This window comes from Scyliorhinus canicula, chromosome 19, assembly GCF_902713615.1.
Source record: "Scyliorhinus canicula chromosome 19, sScyCan1.1, whole genome shotgun sequence".
Taxonomy (NCBI): domain Eukaryota; kingdom Metazoa; phylum Chordata; class Chondrichthyes; order Carcharhiniformes; family Scyliorhinidae; genus Scyliorhinus; species Scyliorhinus canicula.
This window is the reverse complement of record NC_052164.1, coordinates 59,583,342-59,607,422: the sequence shown is the minus strand read 5'-3', so window position 1 is coordinate 59,607,422 and position 24,081 is coordinate 59,583,342. Positions and strand designations below refer to the sequence as shown.

Below are 24,081 nucleotides of genomic sequence, written 5' to 3'. Positions count from 1 at the left end.
ATCTAAACGCTAGCGCGTACCACTCAGACAGTATTGAACATTTCATACAATATAGATGAAATAGTGATGCTTGACTATCCAAAGCACAAACATGCACTCACAAGTTGTGTCCTACAGTTTAGTTGTGATGATGTTTTTCTGTCCCGAAATGGGCACACTGTCAACAGAATAATCAGACAGCAGCTTCAATAGTATTTAGCAGCAGGCACTCAATCACAGACTCCATTGGTTAATGTGGAATCTACCACCACTTCTAAGTAGAGAATCTGAGATATTTTAACATTCAGTTCAAGCTGGGGTGCCCTTTCCACTATTGCCCTCTGGTTTAACACCATTCCTGTCTGAGTGAAGGGAACATAGTCTAAGCACTGTAAGACTCAAGTCATCAGAAAACACCATCTTTTCAAAGGTTTAATGGACCATACCACGTGGTAGGGTTTCACTGGGACACCACTGCCAAAAATCTATTTTCAGGGCAGCACGGTGGCACAGTGGATAGCACTGCTGCCTCACAATGCCGAGGTCCCAGGTTTGATCCCGGCTCTGGGTCACGTTCCGTATGGAGTTTGCACATTCTCCCCGTGTTTGTGTGGGTTTCGTCCCCACAACCCAAAGATGTGCAGGGTAGGTGGATTGGCCACGCTACATTGCTCCTTAATTAGAAAAAATGAATTGGGTACTCTAAATTTATATTTTAAAAATCTATTTTCAGAATCTAATTACACCATGAACCCAAACCACATAGACAAAAGTAATGTTTTTTGATACTGCCCTTCATGACCTCAGAACTTCCCAAAGTGCTTCCAGCCAATGAGGTAATTCTAAAGTGCAGTCACTGAAGAAAGGCTAATGATACCTTGAACACAGGTTCAGAACAGCATCTTGACATTGGAACCTAATCCCACAAACTCAATAAAACACTTTAAAAAAAGATTAAAAAGCTGAAAAACCACACCAACATCTTTCAAGAATGCACTAAAGTTATGCTACATTCCAGTGCCTGTTCGGGTACAGGGCAGTACAGTAGCATAGTGGTTGGCATTATGGCTTCACAGCCCAGGGTCCCAGGTTTGATTCCTGGCTTGGGTCACTGCCTGTGCGGAGTCTGCCCATTCTCCCCATGTCTGCTTGGGTTCCTCCGGTTTCCTCCCACAAGCCCCAAAAGACATGCTATTAGGTAATTTTGACATTCTGAATTCTCCCTCTGAGTACCCGAACAGGCGCCGGAATGTGGCGATTAGGGGCTTTTCAAATGTAAGCCTATTTGTGACAATAAAAGATTACTATTATTATATTGTAGCCACCTAAAATGGACGCTGAGCTACAAAGTAAGCCAAGCGCTAAGACTGCAGGGAAACAGGCAGTTTAGCCAAAACAGCAGTCTGCAAAGACAGCATTTTGCATTCTGCAAGTAGCAGAAACCAGTTTGGGCTCAGGTGAGAAGACCTTAGTTAGGTGCAAATGGCAAAACGCTTTGCATACTAATGAGGCAATCAGACCTGAACACCCACACAATAGAAACATTTGACTCTGAATGGACACATTTGAATCAAGGCCCAGACATCGAGGCACCAGAAACCTCCAAACAAAAGGGCATAAGAAACGCCCCCCCCATCACGGAGACCCCCTCGCATTGGGGAATTCAAACAGTATCGATGAGGAATTGACCCAATAGATAACCAAAGGTTAAAGCCCGCCCAAGAAGAGGGAAGGACAATGGGATCCCTATAAAAGACAGGGACCTCGTGTTGTCCGGTCTGTTATTCCGTGCTCCGGCCCTGACCAAGACCTTGAAGCTACATCCTGACTCCAGCCGTTGAGCACCAGCCGCCGAACCGTAAGTGCCAGTACGACGCTCGCTACGCGAACTAAGCCCGCTAGAACCCCCAGTGACCAGAACGCTTGCTGAAGGTTGCAGCCCAAGACCAGGACGAAGGCCTCGCTCCCTGACCTTGCCTGTTCCTGTTAGATAAGTATTCTGATTACTTTAGTTTAGTCATAGCTTAGTCTCTTAGTGTGTGCATGAGTATTTATTATAACTGTATAATAAATATTATCGTTTGGACCTTACTAATCGGTGTATCGTCTTTATTACTTTGAACTTGACCTTGGAATACTCGTGACGGTGTCTATACGGCACCTGGCGACTCCTAAGCTGAATAAATACATAGAACAGAGCCTAGTGGTGTTAAGCACTTGGAAGTTAATACACCCCAATAAACGCGTTTTGCTCTCATAGCAAAACGTGCAACAATATAAAGTTCGAACACTCGATGTAATATGTATGAGGTGGGGAGAGTAATACAGTGAGACTGGGACAGAAAATTATGCACTGCGCAAACTCTAGAATTCTATCATATCCCAGAACATTTCCACATCCAAGATTACTCAAAACATTTCACTTCTATAATCTGATGAAGTAATGCCATTTATCCACACGTGAATATATTGTACTAATTTCAAGCAAATTTGGGGTTTTCTGGGGAAGTAAGATGGTGATTTGGTATCTATCATTTATGTTATTAAGAAGGCACTTTGCAGAAGTTACATTTCAAGCACTTGATATACAGCTATATAGAAGGTCACAATTCCAAAGAGCATTACTTTTAAAATATGTTCATGATCGTTATTTGAACAAATGAATGGCCAAGTTACATAAATGACAACCAACAAATTATATAAATAACCAGTTGACTTGTTTTAGGAATTGGTTGTTTATAATAATATTTATCTTTATTGTCACAGGTAGGCTTACATTATTACTGCAATGAAGTTACTGTGAAAAGCCCCTCGTCGCCATATTCCGGCGCCTGTTTGGGTACACTGAGGGAGAATTCAGAGTGTCCAACTCACCTAACAGCACGTCTTTCAGGACTTGTGGGAGGAAACCGGAGCACCTGGAGGAAACCCATGCAGACACAGGGAGAACGCGCAGACTCTGCACAGACAGTGACCCAAGCCGGGAATTGAACCTGGGACCCTGGCGCTCTGAAGCAAATGTGCTAACCACTGTGCTACCGTGCCGCCCATAATTAGTTGGTTAGGCACTGGTTGAGGCATTAATATTTGCTAGGGCACCAAGAGAACCCTATTTAACTTTTAATAGTGTCATGGGATCTTTCGCAGACAAGGCCTTTCTGTCTCATCCAAAAGATCACAGCTCTTGACAGTGCAACACTCAGTACTGAGGTGTCAGTCTGGATAATGCATTCAGGTTTGAGGGTAACGTTTTGACCGAGGCAAAGGTGTTACAACTGTGCCAAGAGGAGACGTAGTAATTATTTAACCAGGGCCACATCTTGGGAAATGCATAAACATGCAACCACTGGGAAAGCGCTCAAGAGTGTAAATTCTACTCCAAGGGAGAGGTAGCGGCTGTACCCAGTGAAAGTCAATGCCAATCAAACCCATAACCCAGTGAAATTCAAGAATGGAGGGAAAGAAATTGGCAAAAATAGAAAATTAAATCTGACTTCAGTCAGAAGAAACATACATAGTGCAAGTGCCAAATAGAAAACAGCAGCTTAGTAATGGTTCACCAGACAGTACCTGCAGGCATTACAGTAACAGCACTCAGTAGTGAATACTTGCTCAGAGCGAGTGTCCAATTAAGAAATTGGATTTTATACAGTATTGCATATATAGTATACCACTGCACTGTAAATGAAGCATCAATTAATCCACCCGACTGGACAATTTACACACAAAATCAAATTGTCAGAATCAAAAATCCAACATTAAGTTTGTCTAAGCTGAGACCATAAAGTTTATTCAAAGTTTTACAGAGTGTTTAGAATGAATTAGCACATTATATCTGGGAGTTATCAACTTCACTTTCCAGTAATTTGACTCCCGGTCTTGTAGCGGTTCCTAAACTGTGGGTAGCAATAAGGTTAAAATGGGTGTACTGGGAGAGAACTAGTCTGGAGATGTCTGGAGATTTGTGGACAGGCCAAGTCGGAAAGCTTTTCATGATGGGGTGTGGGACCTTATTCCCGGATTTCCACCCCTATTCCTGTTTCTTACAATTCTTACTAGCGCAGGATAAGGGTGGGTGTAGCCAGCCTGCAAGCAGCACTCCTGCCCTTGCAAGCTCCATTGAGGGGCTGGCCATTTCAAACTCCCTCGCACTTTTGATGGAGCCAGGTTAATTTTGTTTGTAGACATGTCACAGAATCTGAGGAGGTGTGAACCATAGGGAACCCTCATCCAAAGTTGGGAACCGAGAAAACAAATCAGTCATTCAACATTCCCTTTGAAATACATTAGCAACCTGTGTAGAGGGACTTTAGAAGGGTTTCACAGGACGGCGCAACATCGTGGGCCGAAGGGCCTGTACTGCGTTGTAATGTTCTATGTTCTAACCTCGATGGTCAGAGGTGTAATCAATCACAGCCAATAATTGTGTCATAAGAACATCAGAACTAGGAGCAGGAGTAGGCCATCTGGCCCCTCGAGCCTGCTCCACCATTCAATGAGATCATGGCTGATCTTTTGTGGACTCAACTCCACTTTCCGGCCCGAACACCATAATCCCTTTATTCTTCAAAAAACTATCTATCTTTATCTTAAAAACATTTAATGAAGGAGCCTCTACTGCTTCACTGTCAATGAAGAAAAAAACTTCCCAGATCTTAAATCTTGTATAAATAAATGCATCGACATTGAAAAAAGTCTTTAAAGAAATATCAGGTTATTCGAAGATAATAAAGATGTCAATCATTTAAGTTATCACTCCTGTATAAGCTGCATCAACATTGCCTGCAGAGTTCAGACCATTAACCAGCCTTGGAGCTCAGCCAAGCATTCATAATGAGACCATCTGGAAAAATAGTTGTCTGCTTATCTGTTCAGCCTGCTCTGTTGATACGATTGCAAGATGGCCTCAATATGAATGCTTGGCTGAATTCGAAGAATAGATAATGATTCAGTCTTGCAGATAACATTGACATAGCTCGCAAACAATGGTAGATATGCTGATTTGAGATTTTTATTACTTGTAATAACCTGATCTTTCTTTTTTCCGAGTTCTTTCAAGGCCTTTTATTTACACATCATTAAGAGCTATAAAGTGGATGAAAGCATTTCGTCATTTATATCATGAATGTTTGTGATGGATCAACAGCTTTTAAGAGATTTTGATGTTTCCAAATTGCTTTGCATTGCATGTAAAAATATAACACCAGAGAAATGTAACAACGGCACACAAATTGTACATGTCTTTTCATTTCTGGCTTGGCACGTACTTCTCTTTAGTAACTTGAGCAAGCCAGCAGTAGTGGAATAAGGATGTATTGAACTATGTCCAAACTCTGCCCAGGGCTGTAAATCTCGTCCAATCCAGTCCTTGTTGGGGCAACCAACAACTCCGGGCCCTGCTTGGGCCGGCTTTGATGTGTTGTCTTTAAGGAGCTCCAACGGAGTGGCCTCCGCCCCCGAACTGGGAAGTTCGTACTCCACAACTCCCATGGGGGGGGGGGGGGGGGGGGGGGGGGGGGGGGGGGGGGGGGGGGCAATAATGGTTTCCCGGTGGTTCTCGTGGGGGTTATGATATTCTCCAATTTTCCAATCAGTACAAATAATAAACAATCTGATGAAGCGGATGAAAGCATTTCATCATTGATATCCTAAATGTTTGTGATTGCTTTTAAGAGATTGAGTGAATTCAGAGAATACAAATCAAGCTTCAACTGATTAATGGACACAAGCTTGTGACTAACGAATGTTTGGAACAGTCACTATTGGTGACTGGCCCTGATGGAATGCATCCCAGAGTGCTAAAAGAGATGGCTAGGGAAATTGCAAATGCACTAGTGATAATTTACCAAAATTCACTAGATTCTGGGGTGGTCCCGGTGGATTGGAAATTAGCAAACGTGACACCACTGTTTAAAAAAGGAGGTAGGCAGAGAGCGGGTAATTATAGTCAAGTGAGCTTAACTTCAGTAGTAGGGAAGATGCTGGAATCTATCATCAAGGAAGAAATAGCGAGGCATCTGGATAGAAATTGACCCATTGGGCAGACGCAGCATGGGTTCATAAAGGGCAGGTCGTGCCTAACTAATTTAGTGAAATTTTTTGAGGACATTACCAGTGCAGTAGATAACGGGGAGCCAATGGATGTGGTATATCTGGATTTCCAGAAAGCCTTTGACAAGGTCCCACACAAAAGGTTGCTGCATAAGATAAAGATGCATGGCATTAAGGGTAAAGTAGTAGCATGGATAGAGGATTGGTTAATTAATAGAAAGCAAAGAGTGGGGATTAATGGGTGTTTCTCTGGTTGGCAATCAGTAGCTAGTGGTGTCCCTCAGGGATCCGTGTTGGGCCCACAATTGTTCACAATTTACATAGATGATTTGGAGTTGGGGACCAAGGGCAATGTGTCCAAGTTTGCAGATGACACTAAGATGAGTGGTAAAGCGAAAAGTGCAGAGGATACAGGAAGTCTGCAGAGGGATTTGGATAGGTTAAGTGAATGGGCTAGGGTCTGGCAGATGGAATACAATGTTGACAAATGTGAGGTTATCCATTTTGGTAGGAATAACAGCAAACGGGATTATTATTTAAATGACAAAATATTAAAGCATGCTGTTGTGCAGAGAGACCTGGGTGTGCTTGTGCATGAGCCTCAAAAAGTTGGTTTACAGGTGCAACAGGTGATTAAGAAGGCAAATGGAATTTTGTCCTTCATTGCTAGAGGGATGGTGTTTAAGACTAGGGAGGTTATGCTGCAATTGTATAAGGTGTTAGTGAGGCCACACCTGGAGTATTGTGTTCAGTTTTGGTCTCCTTACTTGAGAAAGGACGTACTGGCGCTGGAGGGTGTGCAGAGTAGATTCACTAGGTTAATCCCAGATCTGAAGGGGTTGGATTACGAGGAGAGGTTGAGTAGACTGGGACTGTACTCGTTGAAATTTAGAAGGATGAAGGGGGATCTTATAGAAACATATAAAATTATGAAGGGAATAGAAAGGATAGATGCGGGCAGGTTGTTTTCACTGGTGGGTGAAAGCAGAGCTAGGGGGCATAGCCTCAAAATAAGGGGAAGTAAAATAAAATCATGTGTTAAATGACACAGTAATTCCACTCTTATGATCACACCATTCCTGTAGAATTTAGATTAGATTACATGTTCACAGAGAATGATAAATACTTAGTTACCCCCTTCCATCATCTTCAGCTGATCCAAAACTCTGCAGCTTGTATGCAATCTCACACCATGTCCTGTTCACTCAGCACCTGCTCACTGACGTACATTGGCACCCAATCTGCCAACGTCTGAAACATGTATTAAATCCCTCCACAGTCTTGCACTCCCTTTGTCTTTAACAATATTCAGCCCGACAATCCTTCAAGAAATCTGCTTTTATCCAATTTGGGCCTCCCGTTAATACCTTCGCCACTCCATCACTGGCCGGACTTCACCATAGAATCAAATAATCCTGACAGTGCAGAAGGAGGCCATTTGGCCTATCAAGTCTGCACCTCTAAAAGAGCACCCCCCCCCCCCCCCCCCCCCCTATCCCTGTAACCCCATATAACTTTTAGATTTAGGACTGAGTTTAGGAGGAACTTCTTCACCCAAAGGGTTATAAATCTATGGAATTCCTTGCCCAGTGAAGCAGTAGAGGCTCCTTCATTAAATGTTTTTAAGGTAAAGATAGATAGTTTTTTGAAGAATAAAGGGATTAAGGGTTATGGTGTTCGGGCCGGAAAGTGGAGCTGAGTCCACAAAAGATCAGCCCTGATCTCATTGAATGGTGGAGCAGGCCCGAGGGGCCAGGTGGCCTACTCCTGCTCCTAGTTCTTATGGTGATCGACACAGAATCACACAGGGTACAGAGGTCAGACTGAAACATCTCCATGTAGACTAACAAAATCCAAGATGGTCTTTGTGCCAAGATTAGTGTTGATCCAATCAAAAATCCTCAGAATCATCCAAATTCCAAACGTGTAGAGATCAACGTAACCTACTAGAAGTTAATGAGGTGGGTATACTGCCCAAGCCCAAAGCTCCTTCAGCTTAACATAAGAACTAGGAGCAAGAGTAGGCAATTCAGCCTCTCAAGCCTGCTCTGCCATTCAATACGATTAGGCTCATTTAATCTCAGCCTCAACTCCACTTTCCTGCCCATTCTCCATAGCTCTTCAACCCACTACTAATTAAAATCTGTCCATCTCATCCTTAAATTTACTTAATGTTCCGACATCCACCGTACTCTGGGGTAGTGAATTCCACAGATTCACAACCCTTTGAGAAAAGTAATTTCTTATCATCTTTTGTTTTAAATCTGTCACTCCTTATTCTAAAACAAGGACCTCTCCTTCTAGACTTCCCTACAAGAGGAAAGATTCACTCGATGCCTTTGTCAATCCCCTTTATCATTTTATATACCTCAATAAGTAATTATTATTATTAACCTCTCCTGATTGATTAATCCCTCCTCATTACACAATATCAAATCCAGAATAGCCTACTCCCTGGTTTGTTCCACAACATATTGCTCCAAGAAACAATTTCTATTACATTCAATGAACTTTCCCTCGAGGCTAACCTTGCTAATTTGATTAATCCAGTCTATATGCATCTTAAAATCACTATCAAATCTCCTCCATCTTTTCTTCTGCAAAGAGAACAGCCTCAGCTTCGCCAACGTATCCAGGTAACTCGTCTGATCCCTGGAAACGCTCATGAATCTTTTTTGCAGGCTCTCAAAAGCCATCACATCCATCCCAGAGTTGGGCACAACACATCAGTTGTCAATTATACAGTTTCATCATTACTTCTTTGCTCAATTATCACCACATCATATTTCCATGTGATTATCTGTGTCTGAAGGTCACCAACATTATTCACCACTCTTTGCATTTTAAAAATTTATTTCTGGATGTGGTCGTCGTTGGCTATGCCAGCAAAAATTCCCAATTGCCCTCGAGAAGACGGTGGTGAGCCACCTTCTTGAACTGTCGCATATGGTGTAGGTACATCCACAGTGGTTGTCACGGAAAGAGTTACAGGACTTTGACCCTGTAACAGTGAAGGAACGATGATATATTTCCAAGTTAAGATGGCTCGAGGAGAACTTGCAGGTGGTGGTGTTCCATGCTCTTCTGCCCTTGTTCTTCTACATGGTAGTGGTCGTGGGTTTTGATGGTGCTATATAGAGTGTCTAGGTGAGTTCCTGTAATGCATTGTATAGATGGTACACATTGCTGTCACTGTGCCTCGGTGATGGAGGGAATGAACGTTTGTGGACAGGACGCCAATCAACAGGCTGCTTTATCCTGGATGGTGTCAAGCTTTTTGCTATAGAATTTCTAGCCTCTGACCTGCTCCTGTAGCTGGTCCAGTTCAGTTTCTGGTCAACGATAACAACTCCCCCCCCCCCCCCCCCCCCCCCCCCCCCCTCCCAGGGTTTTATGGTGGGAATTCAGCAATGGTTATGTTATTGAATGTTAAGATGGTTGCATTTTCTTATGTTGAAGGTTGCCTAGCACTTGTGTGGCACAAACTTTAATTGTCACTGGTCAGTCCCAAGCCAGGATTTTGTCCGGGTCTTGTTGCATTTGGACATGGACTGCTGCAGTATCTGTGGAGTCATAAATGGTGCATCTGAGGGAGCAGAGGCCACTGGGGAGAGTAGGGGCACGGAGAGATTAGGAATACAGGGGAAAACAATTAACGAGCAGGTGGAAAGCAGGAGCTTTTTTAATGAGACAGTGCCATGAGTGGTCACCCATAATAGTTGCCCACCTGTCCCAGCTCTGTGTCGTGGACCCCCTGGAAAGGCTCCGTGGACTCCGGCATAAAGCAGCTGAAGGTCCAGTATGAATTTTTGTCTGTGTTTTCGTCTCTGCAGATGACAAGCATTCTATTTTTGAGAACTCAGCTTATCCTCTATACTGACCTTCAGAAGCTTAGCTAATACAGATCTGCATTTACCTTGTTTACGCTTCTCATGAACAGCTGTGTCAAATAGGAAAAAATGCAGTGCATATTCCTGCAATCTGATCTATTTAGATTCCAGTTGAGGAATTTTACAAACATTGCTCTATGTTCTCCTGTATGTTACAGTAGCACAGTGGTTAGCACTACTGCTTCACAGTGCCAGGTACCCGGGTTCGATTCCCAGATTGGGTTAATGTCTATGCGGAATCTGGACGTTCTCCCTGTGTTTGCATGGGGTTCCTCCGGTTTCTTCCCACAAGTCCCAAAAGACGTGCTTGTTAGGTAAATTGGGCATTCTGAAATCTCCCTCGGTGTACCAGAGTGTGGTGACCAGGGGATTTTCACAGTAACTTCATTGTAGTGTTGATGTAAGCCTACTTGTGACACTAATAAAGATTATTATTATGACTATATTGTACCATATTAACCAGTCAATGGCGTACAAATCCGTTTCAAGTTTGGTTCTCAACAAATCTGGAAAATTGATGTTTATGTTGTTGGTATGAGCAGAGCTACAGATAGAATGACTAATACTTTGTGAAGCAACTTGAGGAAACACAAACTGTGGAACAAGGTACCTCATCAATGGGAAAGGAGAAGAAGAAAATATCAAAGGACAAAATGCAAGTGATTTTTTGTTTGACAAGTATCGTATGTATCCGAAGGCAAATAAAATCATGTGTTAAATGACACAGTAATTCCACTCTTATGATCACACCATTCCTGTAGAATTTAGATTAGATTACATGTTCACAGAGAATGATAAATACTTAGTTACCCCCTTCCATCATCTTCAGCTGATCCAAAACTCTGCAGCTTGTATGCAATCTCACACCATGTCCTGTTCACTCAGCACCTGCTCACTGACGTACATTGGCACCCAATCTGCCAACGTCTGAAACATGTATTAAATCCCTCCACAGTCTTGCACTCCCTTTGTCTTTAACAATATTCAGCCCGACAATCCTTCAAGAAATCTGCTTTTATCCAATTTGGGCCTCCCGTTAATACCTTCGCCACTCCATCACTGGCCGGACTTCACCATAGAATCAAATAATCCTGACAGTGCAGAAGGAGGCCATTTGGCCTATCAAGTCTGCACCTCTAAAAGAGCACCCCCCCCCCCCCCCCCCCTATCCCTGTAACCCCATATAACTTTTGGACACTAAGGGGCAATTTAGCATGGCCAATCCATCTAACCTGCACATCTTTGGACATCCTGGAAACCCATGTAGACATGGATAACACGTGCAAACTCCACACAGTCAGCCAAGGCAGGAATTGAACCCATGTCCCTGGCACTATGAAGCAATAGTGCTAACCACTGTGCCACCGTGTTGCCCTGATACATTCCTGTGAAATGCCTTAGGACATTTTACTATGAAGGTGTTATATAAATCAGAGCTTGGTACTGCTGTTACATATGGACATGCATTAAAACAAATAGGCAGCAACCAACCCCGAGTGACATTCAGATAAAAATAAATGGCCGAATCGGTTTATCATTCCATAGTATCCAGTGAATGGTCATGAACCTAGAAGGTTTGCTAATCACACACAGAGAACAGTAACTGTGTTACACTTGTTATTTGCTCTTGGTTGCTTCCAGATGCAAGCCAAAACTCATGGAAGCACATCCAAACAAGGGGCAACATCCAGGATAGAAGATAATGAAATGTAAGCAGTTAACATCAACACACGGCTGCATTTTGAAATCATTTGAGTAGGAGTGAAGATGATGGGCGGCATGCAATTGCTCGATATGTTGGAACAAGAAACTGATGAGTCGGAAAATCATTAGTGGAATTCTTGTGGAAATTCCCATTATAACACAAACTGTTAACTAAACTCTCCCACTCAGCTGCACAAACATATTTACTTCTATTTCAGAACCTAAATTTAGAACCAAGCCATTCTGCAGCAAACATTTATTTCCCACAAAAAGGGCAGTAGAAACCTGGAACTCAATCTCACAAATGGCTGTGGGTGATGAGTCAATTAACATTCTTAAAACTAAACCGGTTGGATTTTTGTTACGCAAGGGATATGTGACTAAGTTAAGGTACAGATCAGTCACGATCTACTAAATGGTAGAACTGGCATGGAGCTGAAGGTGCTGCTCCTGTGTTTCTCGTCATTGATTAATTCTCCAAATTTGTGTGTTTGAGCTTTTCACCTTGTGATCCTGTTTTGTTCACTTCATATTTGGTCACCAGGGAATCTGGTGTCCAGGAGATGTCCACCAATCACCCTCTGTCCACGGGACGTGCCCATCTGGATTCAATGCTGCCTCACAATGGAGTAGCTGGGCTCAGTCTCACATTATATGGAGCTGGCTGCTGGCACTCCAGCATTCTCGAACAAAGTGATGGAGTCTCCCGTCACTTCAACGGATGAGTGTTTAGCAGAAAAAAAAGTTTAGTCGATGTAGCTTCATTCCTTCCTCATACTACTTATGTCTCCAGTTGGAAATAGATTGCTTTAAAAGAAACTTAATGTCATGTGAGATCACGCGACAAGCCCTCCATTCTTCTACTGTGGCAACTTACCGTAGTTTCTGAATATTGGATGCGATTCCTGAAAGTCGGTAGATGCCGTCCACAACTCCATGCCTCTCAATAAACTCTGTGCAGCTTTTAAGTACCTGGGGGACTGAGGAGAAGAGGAGACTTATCAAAAGGTTAAACAAAGTACATTCCTCTCAGGTGCAAAGCAAAGAAAACAGTTACATTTACACCCCACCAGGTGATCACTCCCTTTCCACCTGGAAACATTCAAGCACTCTAATGGGACAAATGTATCTTTCAGGGGTATTTTGAAAGAACATGTTATCCTCCAGAGTACCAGAGTCACCTCATCCTCTCTCCCCTTCTAATTTAACTGCAGCTCTGTACAATAATCCAGCCTTTTCCAGAAACACTAGCAGTCATTTCTTCACTTGAGTTTACTGCACAAAATCACTCATGTCAACTGCAACTTACACAACCGTATAAAGGTCTATTGTGTAAAAATGTCTGGATGCTTAGTTTATGACAAAGGCCAACATCAGTTACTCAAGGCTTATCTGTGAACAGTTTGTAGAGTTCCCCACCCCACTGACTTTTAACATGAATGAGCTCCTGGATTCTGTTTCCAGGCAGATGATATTTGCTCATCTCATCATAGTATTTTCGCCAAATGTTCATTGAAATGGTTACACCTTCAGCAGCCAAATAAATAAACCTCTCCCAAAAACAGTGTAATGTGGCTCAATTACTCTGAGTATAAAGTATGTTTCTGTTCTACAAAGTCAACTATTCAGATTATTTTACAATGCTCCCTTTAAGTTAAATGGGATCACAGTAAATTCACTGCTAAAATCACTGAGTACCAAAACAAAACAGGTTTTCATTGTACTGACAGACAGATTGGTTGCTCCAAAAAGTTGAGAAGCTCCTGGACATTGCCAGCGATGACACACATATCTTACCAGAGATTCTCCCTGGACTGCAGGTGTCAATGAAAACAGAAGAAGCCAGTACAGAATCTCAGGTGATACTGTGACATCTGTAGTTCCTAGTACACTAGGACAAATATGCACCATTGAACAGATCAGTCAACTAAATGGAATCATTGTGTACAGGTTTAAAACTGCACTGGACTGCCGCACAAAGATTTTAACGGAGAATAACTTATATTACAGCACCCATTATATCCATTTTTTTTTTGCTGAATGTTCAGTTAGTAGATTTTAAAACTCCATGAAATAAAAATGAATCAGCGCACAAGGGGCTAAAAAGCAGCAGACTTTGAGGCAGGAGAACATGCAAGAGATCCAGGAGGCTTGTGTTATCTTCAACTTCTCTGACATCTGATGATACATTAGTGGGTAAACTCTCCCCCCACTACAGTGGGTACTTACCCCTCATCCCTTTCCCACTATTGCTTTGTCACACACTGTAAAACCTTGCGTTCAATTCAAAAAATATCTTTGGAGTATTGTAACACACGGAGAAGGAAATGTAAACCTCACCATGGATTCTCACAGTCTAACCACAACACAAACAATACAATGAGATGTTCATTAGTATGATACCACGTTCAGTGGACATTGTGGCACCAAGTCATAAATAACACAAAGTTTTCAAGTTCAATCTCTAATGCGCTGACTTTAGAAAATAAGATGTGGAGACGCCGGCGTTGGACTGGGGTGAGCACAGTAAAAAGTCTTACAACACTAGGTTAAAGTCCAACAGATTTGTTTCGAACACTAGCTTTCAGAGTACAGCTTCTTCACCTGAGGAAAGAGCAGTGCTCCGAAAGCTAATGTTTGAAACAAACCTTTTGGATTTTAATCTGGTGTTGTAAGACTTCTTACTTTAGAAAATAAAGGAATGCATTCTATAACTCCTCTCAGGAACGTCAAAACACCTCACAAACAAATTAACTACTTCAAACTTGTTGCAAAGAATGCTCACATTTTATTTTAAAAAAACTTTTATTCAAGTTTTTCAATAACAAATTTTTTCCCCACAATTTAAAACAAACAAGGCATGTTTCCACACCAACACAAGAAAAGAACTCACCCCCCCAAAATAAATAATAACAAAAAACCAACAGCAATACAAGAAAGAAGAAAATAACAACATAGAAACCCGCAGCCACAAAAACAAACCCCCTAACCATCCCCAACAACAACCCCCCCCCCCCCCCCCCCCCCCCCCCCCCCCCCCCCCCCCCCCCCCAAGTTGCTATGTTAGGTAAAACAGCGGGTGCTTTACACACCCTGCCAGAAGCACAGAGACGAATGGCCAGTTAATCGGATTTGGGTCTCGATTCTGCAAGTGATATTGGATTGGATTTGATTATTGTCACGTGTACTGAGTTACAGTGAAAAGTATTTTTCTGCGAGAAGCTCAAACAGATCATTTAGTACATGAAAAGAAAATAAAACAAAAAGAAAATATATAATAGGGCAACACAAGGTATACAATGTAAATACATAGACACGGGCATCGGGTGAAGCGTAGAGGATGATATTGGCTGGGTACTATCAAAATTCCCTGCTCTTCCCTGGATTAAACTGCATTAACCAGCTGAGTTATCAGGGAGCCATCAATTATTTTTAACATGGTCATTAACATTGTTATGTGCTCCGAGCCTCTGCTTGCAGGGTGGGGGATGTTCATCAAATAGTTCACCGTCAATCTGAGATCTAGATACAGATGTTGGATTTAAAACTGAAATGTCAGTTCCTGCATCAGTTTATGCAGAACTCATGTGTAGTCCTTTCCACCCTCACGGGGTCCCCCACCTCCTCCCTTCCTATTCGCTATTGGCCTCGGACAGGTCTTGGAACAGGCTGATGAATTTTCCCCTTGCTTTGTGGAAGCCCTCGTCCGACCCTCGGATGGTGTATTTGATCTTCTCCAAGATGGATACACTGGTTGGGCACACTGGATATGTGGAGCTTGTTCAAGGAACAGCTATTGCATGTTCTTGATAAGTACGTAACAGTCAGGCAGGGAGGAAGGGGTTGAGCGAGGGAACCGTGGTTTACCAAAGAAGTGGAATCTCTTGTTAAGAGGAAGAAGGAGGCCTATGTGAAGATGAGGCGTGAAGTTTCAGTTGGGGCGCTTGATAGTTACAAGGAAGCGAGGAAGGATCTAAAGAGAGAGCTAAGACGAGCAAGGAGGGGACATGAGAAGTCTTTGGCAGGTAGGATCAAGGAAAACCCAAAAGCTTTCTATAGGTATGTCAGGAATAAAAGAATGACTAGGGTAAGAGTAGGGCCAGTCAAGGACAGTGGTGCGAAGTTGTGTGTGGAGGCTGAGGAGATAAGCGAGATACTAAATGAATACTTTTCGTCAGTATTCACTCAGGAAAAAGATAATGTTGTGGAGGAGAATGCTGAGACCCAGGCTATTAGAACAGATGGCATTGAGGTGCGTAGGGAAGAAGTGTTGGCAATTCTGGACAAGGTGAAAATAGATAAGTTCCCGGGGCCTGATGGGATTTATCCTAGGATTCTCTGGGAAGCCAGGGAAGAGATTGCTGAGCCATTGGCTTTGATTTTTATGTCATCACTGGCTACAGGAATAGTGCCAGAGGACTGGAGGATAGCAAATGTGGTCCCTTTGTTCAAGAAGGGGAGTAGAGATAACCCCGGTAACTATAGGCCAGTGAGCCTCACGTCTGTTGTGGGTAAAGTCTTGGAGAGGATTATAAGAGATACGATTTATAATCATCTAGATAGGAATAATATGATTAGGGATAGTCAGCATGGTTTTGTGAAGGGTAGGTCATGCCTCACAAACCTTATCGAGTTCTTTGAGAAGGTGACTGAACAGGTAGACGAGGGTAGAGCAGTTGATGTGGTGTATATGGATTTCAGTAAAGCGTTTGATAAGGTTCCCCACGGTCGTCTATTGCAGAAAATACGGAGGCTGGGGATTGAGGGTGATTTAGAGATGTGGATCAGAAATTGGCTAGTTGAAAGAAGACAGAGGGTGGTGGTTGATGGCAAATGTTCAGAATGGAGTTCAGTTACGAGTGGCGTACCACAAGGATCTGTTCTGGGGCCGTTGCTGTTTGTCATTTTTATAAATGACCTAGAGGAGGGCACAGAAGGTTGGGTGAGTAAATTTGCAGACGGCACTAAAGTCGGTGGAGTTGTAGACAGTGTGGAAGGATGTTGCAGGTTACAGAGGGACATAGATAAGCTGCAGAGCTGGGCTGAGAGGTGGCAAATGGAGTTTAATGTAGAGAAGCGTGAGGTGATTCACTTTGGAAAGAATAACAGGAATGCGGAATATTTGGCTAATGGTAAAATTCTTAGCAGTGTGGATGAGCAGAGGGATCTCGGTGTCCATGTACATAGATCCCTGAAAGTTGCCACCCAGGTTGATAGGGTTGTGAAGAAGGCCTATGGTGTGTTGGCCTTTATTGGTAGAGGGATTGAGTTCCGGAGCCATGAGGTTATGTTGCAGCTGTACAAAACTCTGGTACGGACGCATTTGGAGTATTGCGTACAGTTCTGGTCGCCTCATTATAGGAAGGACGTGGAAGCTTTGGAACGGGTGCAGAGGAGATTTACCAGGATGTTGCCTGGTATGGAGGGAAAATCTTATGAGGAAAGGCTGATGGACTTGAGGTTGTTTTCGTTAGAGAGAAGAAGGTTAAGAGGTGACTTAATAGAGGCATACAAAATGATCAGAGGGTTAGATAGGGTGGACAGCGAGAGCCTTCTCCCGCGGATGGAGGTGGCTAGCACGAGGGGACATAGCCTTAAATTGAGGGGTAATAGATATAGGACAGACGTCAGAGGTAGGTTTTTTACGCAAAGAGTGGTGAGGCCGTGGAATGCCCTACCTGCAACAGTAGTGAACTCGCCAACATGGAGGGCATTTAAAAGTTTATTGGATAAGCATATGGATGATAATGGCATAGTGTAGGTTAGATGGCCTTTAGTTTTTGACTTCCCATGTCGGTGCAACATCGTGGGCCGAAGGGCCTGTACTGCGCTGTATCGTTCTATGTTCTATGGAGAAATTCCAACAGGTTTGCCGGCCGGACTGCAGCTGTGGGTAGTGCTGCTGGATTCTCCGGCATGTCATTAAGGATGCAAAAGCAAGAATGTCGGCTCTCTTCCCCTTATGAAGTTCTGGCTATTCCGATACCCCGAAGACTGCCACTCTCAGGCACGGCTCCACCTTCAACCTGGACATCGCCTCAAAGGCGGCTGCCCAGGACCCGACAAGTCTGGGGCATGCCCAGAACATGTGGGTGTGGTGGCCATGCCTCCCTGGCAGCGTTCACATTTTTCCACCACCTCTGGGAAGAACCTGCTCATTCGGGTTCCAGTCAGGTGGGCTCTCTGTACCACTTTAGACTGCATAATGCTTTGCGCAGGGGAAAGTGGAGTTGGCCCTGCCTCGTGCTTCGCTCCAGAATCCCCACCCCACCTCCGTCACTAGTTCGACCTTTCATTTCCGTTTTGCTCCGTCCAGTGGTGTCGTTGCCCTTTCTAACAGTCGTCCATACATGTCCGAGAAGGGCCCCTTCTCCACACTGCCGGTCTCTAGCAGTTCCTCCAGTATTGTCACTCTCGGAGCCCTAGGGTACCTCGTCGTTTCCTGGGGAAAATGCTTTTGGTTTGTAAACGTCGGAGCTCCTGTCCGTTCGGTAGCTCCAGTCTTTCTGTCAGCTTGTCCAGGGTTGCAATTCTGTCTCCCATGTTACAATTCTTTCCCCCCTGTAGGAGTCCCTAATTGCTAGCGTCCCCTTATCCTGTCTCCTCTTCTTAAAAGTGGCATCTAGGATGGCTGGTGAGAATTTGTGGGTGTCGCAGATGGGGGACATGGTGGACACGACGGTTAAGCAAAGTGCTAACTCATCTGGTTCCAAGTTTTTAAACTTAGCTACCACCAATAGGCTAAATGTGTACTTTGTGGGGGTTGGGGGGGGGGGGGGGGGGGGGAAGAGAGAGAGAGAGAGAGGAGAGAGAGAGAGAGAGAGAGAGAGAGAAAGGGAGAGAGAGAGTGGAAGAGAGAGAGAAAGAGAGCGAGCTAGGGCTTGGAGGGTCGTTCCTGTGCAGGAAGACTCCTCCATTTTCACCCATTCCTTGCTTGGCTCCTTTCCCCATCCTCTCACTCTTTCAGCTGTGGCTGCCCAGTGGTAGGACTGCAGGTTTGGAAGGACCAGGCCGCCCATGTTTCTTCTCCTCTGCACTGTATTTTTGGAAATTCTTGGATTTTCTCCCCCCCCCCCACACACACACACACAAACGCCATAATCATTTTGTCTATTCCTTGGAAAAAGACCTTAGGGATCAAGATCTGAGTGAATCTAAAAAGGAAGAGAAACCGTGGCAGTCATTCATCTTGATCGTCTGCACCCTCCCTGCCAGGGAGAGCGGGAGTGCATCCCATCTCTTTAGGTCCTTTTTAACTTCCTCCGATGGTCTAGTCAGATTCCATTTGTGGATCTGTGTCCTGTCGTGAGCTATCTGAATCCCAGTAAGCGGAATTTGTTTTGGGCTAGTTTTAATGGTAGACCTTCCAGCTCCATTCCTCCCCCGTTCGGGTTCACCAGGAATACTTCGCTCTTTCCATGTTGAGTTTGTGGCCTGAGAAGGCCCAAACTCTTCCAGGAGCCTCATAATATCCGTCAAGCCGTTCCACGGGTCCAAGGCAGAGAAGGTCATCTGCATATAGTGAGACTGTTCTCTCTGGCTCCTCTACGGATATCCTCCCAGCCTTTTGCGTTTCACAGCGCGATCGCCAGAGGTTCAATTGTCAGGGCAAACAGAATGGGGACAGTGGCCCCCCTGTCTGGTGCGCCGTGCAGCTGGAAGTATTCAGAAATGGTGGTATTGGTCCATACACTCGCCATGAGGTGAACCCTGTCCCTCGCCCAAACCACTCCAATACCTCAATGAGGTACTTCCATTCGACTCTGTCAAAGGCCTTTTCTGAGTTCAGGGAGACAATCACCTGTGGTGTTCTCTCCCCGGATGGGGTTAGTATCACATTCAGCAGCCGTCTGATGTTCAGTTAGCTGTCCGCCCTTGACAAAGCCAGTCTGGTCCTCTGCGACCACTGCTGCTGTGCAGTTCTCCTGTCTCTTGGCCAGGATTTTCGTGAGTACTATCGCATCTACGTTCAGCAGCGAAATCGGTCTATACGATCCACATTCCATCGGGTCATTGTCTTTTTTGGTTATCAGCGATATGGTGACCTGTGTTAGCGTAGGAGGCAGGTAGCCCCTCATTAGCGGGTCTGCGGACATCTCTCCCAGGTGTGGGGCCAGAGCTGGTGCGAATTATTTTATAGAAGTCCATCAGGAACTCATCGGGTCCCGGCGCCTTCCCCACCTGCATGGAGTCGATGCTCTCCATGACCTCGCCCTGTCATATTGCTGCTTCCAGCTCCCTCCACCTATCGTCCCCCACGACTGGCATGTCCAGTACACTGAAGAACCGTTTCATTCGAAGTCCCCATCGGGGGCTCAGGGGTGTACAGTCCCCGGTAGAAGGTTCAAATGCTTGGTTGACCTTTTTTGGTTCGGTTACCAGTCTGCCTCTGCTGTCCTATACATGGGTTATTTCCCTCATGGCTGCCTGTTTTTTCAGCTGTTGAGCCAATAGGCAGCTAGCCTTATCCCCGTGTTCATAAAAGGTATCTCCGTATCTGGCAGAGTTGGTGCACTGCCTTCCTGGTACATATCAGGTTAAAGTCCATTTGCAGCATTTTCTCTCTCCCAGATGCTCTACGTCGGGGCCTCAGCATATTTTCTATTGACCTCCAGGATGGAGTCGAACAGTTGTTGCCTAGCCACCCTCTCTTCCCTATCTCTATGAGCCCTGTAGGCTATGATCTCTCCCCTAATCACTGCCTTCAGTGCCTCCCAGAACATGGAAGGTGAAACTTCCCCATTCTGGTTGTTAGTGATGGACTCGCATCCGGCCTTTGATGTTTTCTGGCAGAATAACTTGTCGGCCAAGAGGTCCGTACCAACCTCCAAGTGGGGCGTTGGGTATGGCCTGTCTCCAACTTCACATCCATGTAATGTGGAGCACGGTCGAAGATAACTAACGGGGAGTATTCCGCATTTATTGTTTCTGGAAGTACCGATTTCCCCACTGCAAAGAAGTCAATACGGCTGTACACCTTGTGCACCAGTGACAAGATCGAGAATTCCTTCTCATCAGGATGTAGAAACCGCCATGGGTCCACTGCACCATCTATGCTCCCAGTTCCCTAGCCACGCCGGTCGTTTTTCTGTTCTGGGGTTAGATCAGTCCATCAATGGGTCCTGAACATAGTTAAAGTCCCGTCCCATCATTAGTGTGTCTTGAAAGCCACATTGTTCATGTTTACCCGAACATTGGAGGTTGAATGTCCTTGACTGTCGATGTTGGGGATTTCCGGCAGGGTCTTCTTTATGAAATCCGTGTTGCTCCAGTTGGGCGCGTACACGTTTACCAGGACTACTGGTATTAATCAGTACAGCTACCCCCCAGCCCTCGTCCCGTCACATGAATGGTACATCTGTCCGACCCAGCCCTTCTTTACCCCCAGTTGGTCCTTCTCCCTCAGGTGCGTTTCTTGAAGGCTTTCAAACTTCTCAAACAGGTGAAGATTCTGGATCTTTTCAGGTGATAATCCTGGTGAGGGTTTTTTGTGCCCCCCTTTCTGCAGGATCAACCATATATACACTAGGTAGTGGACACGCCCCTGCACTCCAGGGTTTCCCTTCGTTAGTGGGCCATTCAAAATGGCCAAAAGGGAACACTCCTGCCTGGCAATGGTTATGCCGTGTCTGTTCATCCTTTGTCGCAGCGTCTGCATGGTCTCGCTGATGTACCACGCCTCGGCACATCCTTTCTTGCGGCGTATTGAGGTAGAACATCAAGGACATTCAGCCTCCGACATTCGGGTAAACATTCTTCAAGGTGGCTTTCAAGACACACGACAATGCAGAATCGCCGAGCAGAAACTGGTCGCCAAGTTCTGCAGGCATGAGGATGGCCTCAACCGGGATCTCGGATTCATGTCACAATTCATGTAACCCCCACCATACTGTCCGGGTTTACAGAACCTGACTAACTGTCCTGACTTGAGATAATTCACACCTTGATTACCTGTGATTATCACTCACTCCACTCACATTGTTTATTCCTGTAAAGATTTGTTTACCTGTAAAGACTCACGATCCGATCATTCTTCACATTCCAATCTGCAATTATTTTGCAATTGTGTCTCTGTCTAGATAGGCTGTGATTGTAAATCTGCCTCCACTTCACCTGATCATAGATCAGAGAATTTACAGTGCAGAAAGAAGCCATTCGGCCCATCGAGTCTGCACCGACCCTTGGAAAGAGAACCCCACTAAAGGCCAAGCCGCCGCCCTAAGGCTGAGCCGAAAACAGCTAAACGTGGTGCATAGAGCGCACCTAAGCAGAACATGAATGAACGGTTCTCCTGCAGGTGGAGGACAAATGTGAACAGTGCCAGGGAGGCTCGGCCGACAAAACCCACATGTTCTGGCCGTGCTCCAGACATGACGGGTACTGGATGACCTTCTTTGAGGCCATGCTCAGTGGTGTTGGAGTGAGGGTGGAAGCTTGCTCAAAAGTAGCGGTCTTCAGAGTATCAGATCAGCCAGAACTCTTCACTGGAAGGTGGGCCAACGCCTTAGCCTCCCTGATGTATCATCAACTGTAACATCTCAAAGTTTGCAGATGATACCAAGTTAGGTGGGAGGATGAATTGTGACAAGATGCAGGGAACCTACAGCATGATCTGGACAGGTTGAGTGAGTGGGCAAACCAATGGCAGTTGCAGTATACTTTGGGTAAGTGTGAGGTTATTCACTTTGGAAGCAAAAACAGGAAGGCAGATTACCACCTGAATGGTTATAAATTGGGAAAGAGGAGTGTGCAGCGGGACTTAGGTGTTCTTGTGCACCATTCACTAAAGGTAAGCATACAAGTGCTGCAGGCAGTAAAGAAGGCTAATGGTATGTTGGCCTTCATTGTAAGAGGTTTCAAGTATAGAAGCAGGGATGTGTTGCTGCAATTGTACAGGGCCTTGGTAAGGCCACACTTGGAGTATTGTGTGCAGTTTTGGTCTCCTCTGAGGAAGGTGTAGTGATCCTCACTTGAGTGTGTACAGAAGGGGCTAATGGGAAATGGAAATACCACCAGGGGACACATAAGAGTGATGCCGAAGGCCCTCCCCCTCACTTTGGCTGAAGAGACAGTGAGGAGAACAGGGACGGAAGTGAGCTCAGGGCTGCTAGTGTGGTCAGGCCTAGTTGCAGAGCATAGAGAAGTGTAACCTTTACAAGTGCAGTTCTTAAGTAAGAGCTCACACAATCATTTAAGTTGTGCAGCACAATAAACCTTCCTTCAACTACTGGACGACTTCTAGCATTCTTTTCAGTAACATAACATGGTACAGGAGTGGCTTATTTGAACAGCACTAGATAGATCAGGTTAGAGACCAGAAAGAACCAACGCAACCAGCAAAAGCAACAGGCTGGCCACCCGACTGTGGAAGACTTCGCAGCATTTTAATTCCAGACAACCTACTGAAGCGATGGATCGCACGCTACTTCCAGGGATGCAAAAAACTACCGGTAATTTAAATAGTAACTGGAAAATGTTTAAACAGCAGCTTCAGATATACATGGCAGCTATGGACTTAAATGCAGCCACCGATGATAGGAAAATTGGACTATTACTCTCATCGGCAGGCCAGCAGGCGATAGACATTTATAACTCTTTTACGTATGGTGATACTGAAGATAAAACTAAATATCAAGTGATAGTCGCAAAATTTGATGACCACTGTAAATCTCAATCAAATGAAATCATGGAACGATTCAACCTGCGTAACCGATTCCAAAAAAATGGGGAGACTATCTCCAATTTTGTCACAGATCTCCGCTTGCTAGCACAAGGCTGCAAACTATGCTGATGTAACAGACTCAATCATCAGGGATCAATTAATCTATGGTCTTTCCGATGAAAAACTAAGGGAATCTTTAATGCTGCAAAATGACTTAACATGCGCATTACCCACAATACCGGACCCTGTATGAAAATCGCGCTGCGCATGCGCGAACGCTACAAACGCGTGACATCACGGACGTCATGACGTGACACCGCTGTGGCACCGCCCATTTCAAAGGGCAATGTCCTGCACAAGGGAAAAGGCGTCTAAAATGCTCCAAAATTAACCATTTTGCCTCCCAGTGTCAGTCCACAGCCAAATACTACTCTACAATGCAAAGGCATGGAAACTTTAAAGTACGCACAGTAGATGCAATGGACACTCCGACACCCGAAGAAAATTTCTCCGACCACGAAGAGTTCCACTCCTGGGAGAACACGTATGGCGTTGGAATCATAAACGCCACAGCGGAACCACATGGGCTGACCACACAGCCTCGATACGTGCATGCCATCGAATCCAGAAGCGAATGGAGTGCCACGGTGCAAGCCATAACTCTCCCATCACGTTCAAGCTGGACATGGGAGCATCCGCAAACTTGATGACAAGCAAAGATCTCGCATCCATCTCAGGGACACACGAGACGCTACCTGCTGTATGCAAGTTAACAGATTACAATGGGAACCAGAT

At 44.8% G+C, this 24,081-nt stretch overlaps 1 protein-coding gene across 9 annotated transcripts in view; it reads right to left on the bottom strand.

The window, feature by feature from the left end:
- Positions 1 to 24,081, bottom strand: part of LOC119954104 (rho GTPase-activating protein 32-like) — a 726,718-nt gene that overhangs the window by 62,561 nt on the left and 640,076 nt on the right. For all 9 annotated transcript variants that reach the window (XM_038778987.1, XM_038778995.1, XM_038778990.1 and 6 more), the window contains one exon: positions 12,502 to 12,604. In XM_038778987.1, the coding sequence (XP_038634915.1) occupies positions 12,502 to 12,604 (103 nt within the window). The remainder of the gene's footprint in view (positions 1 to 12,501; positions 12,605 to 24,081) is intronic.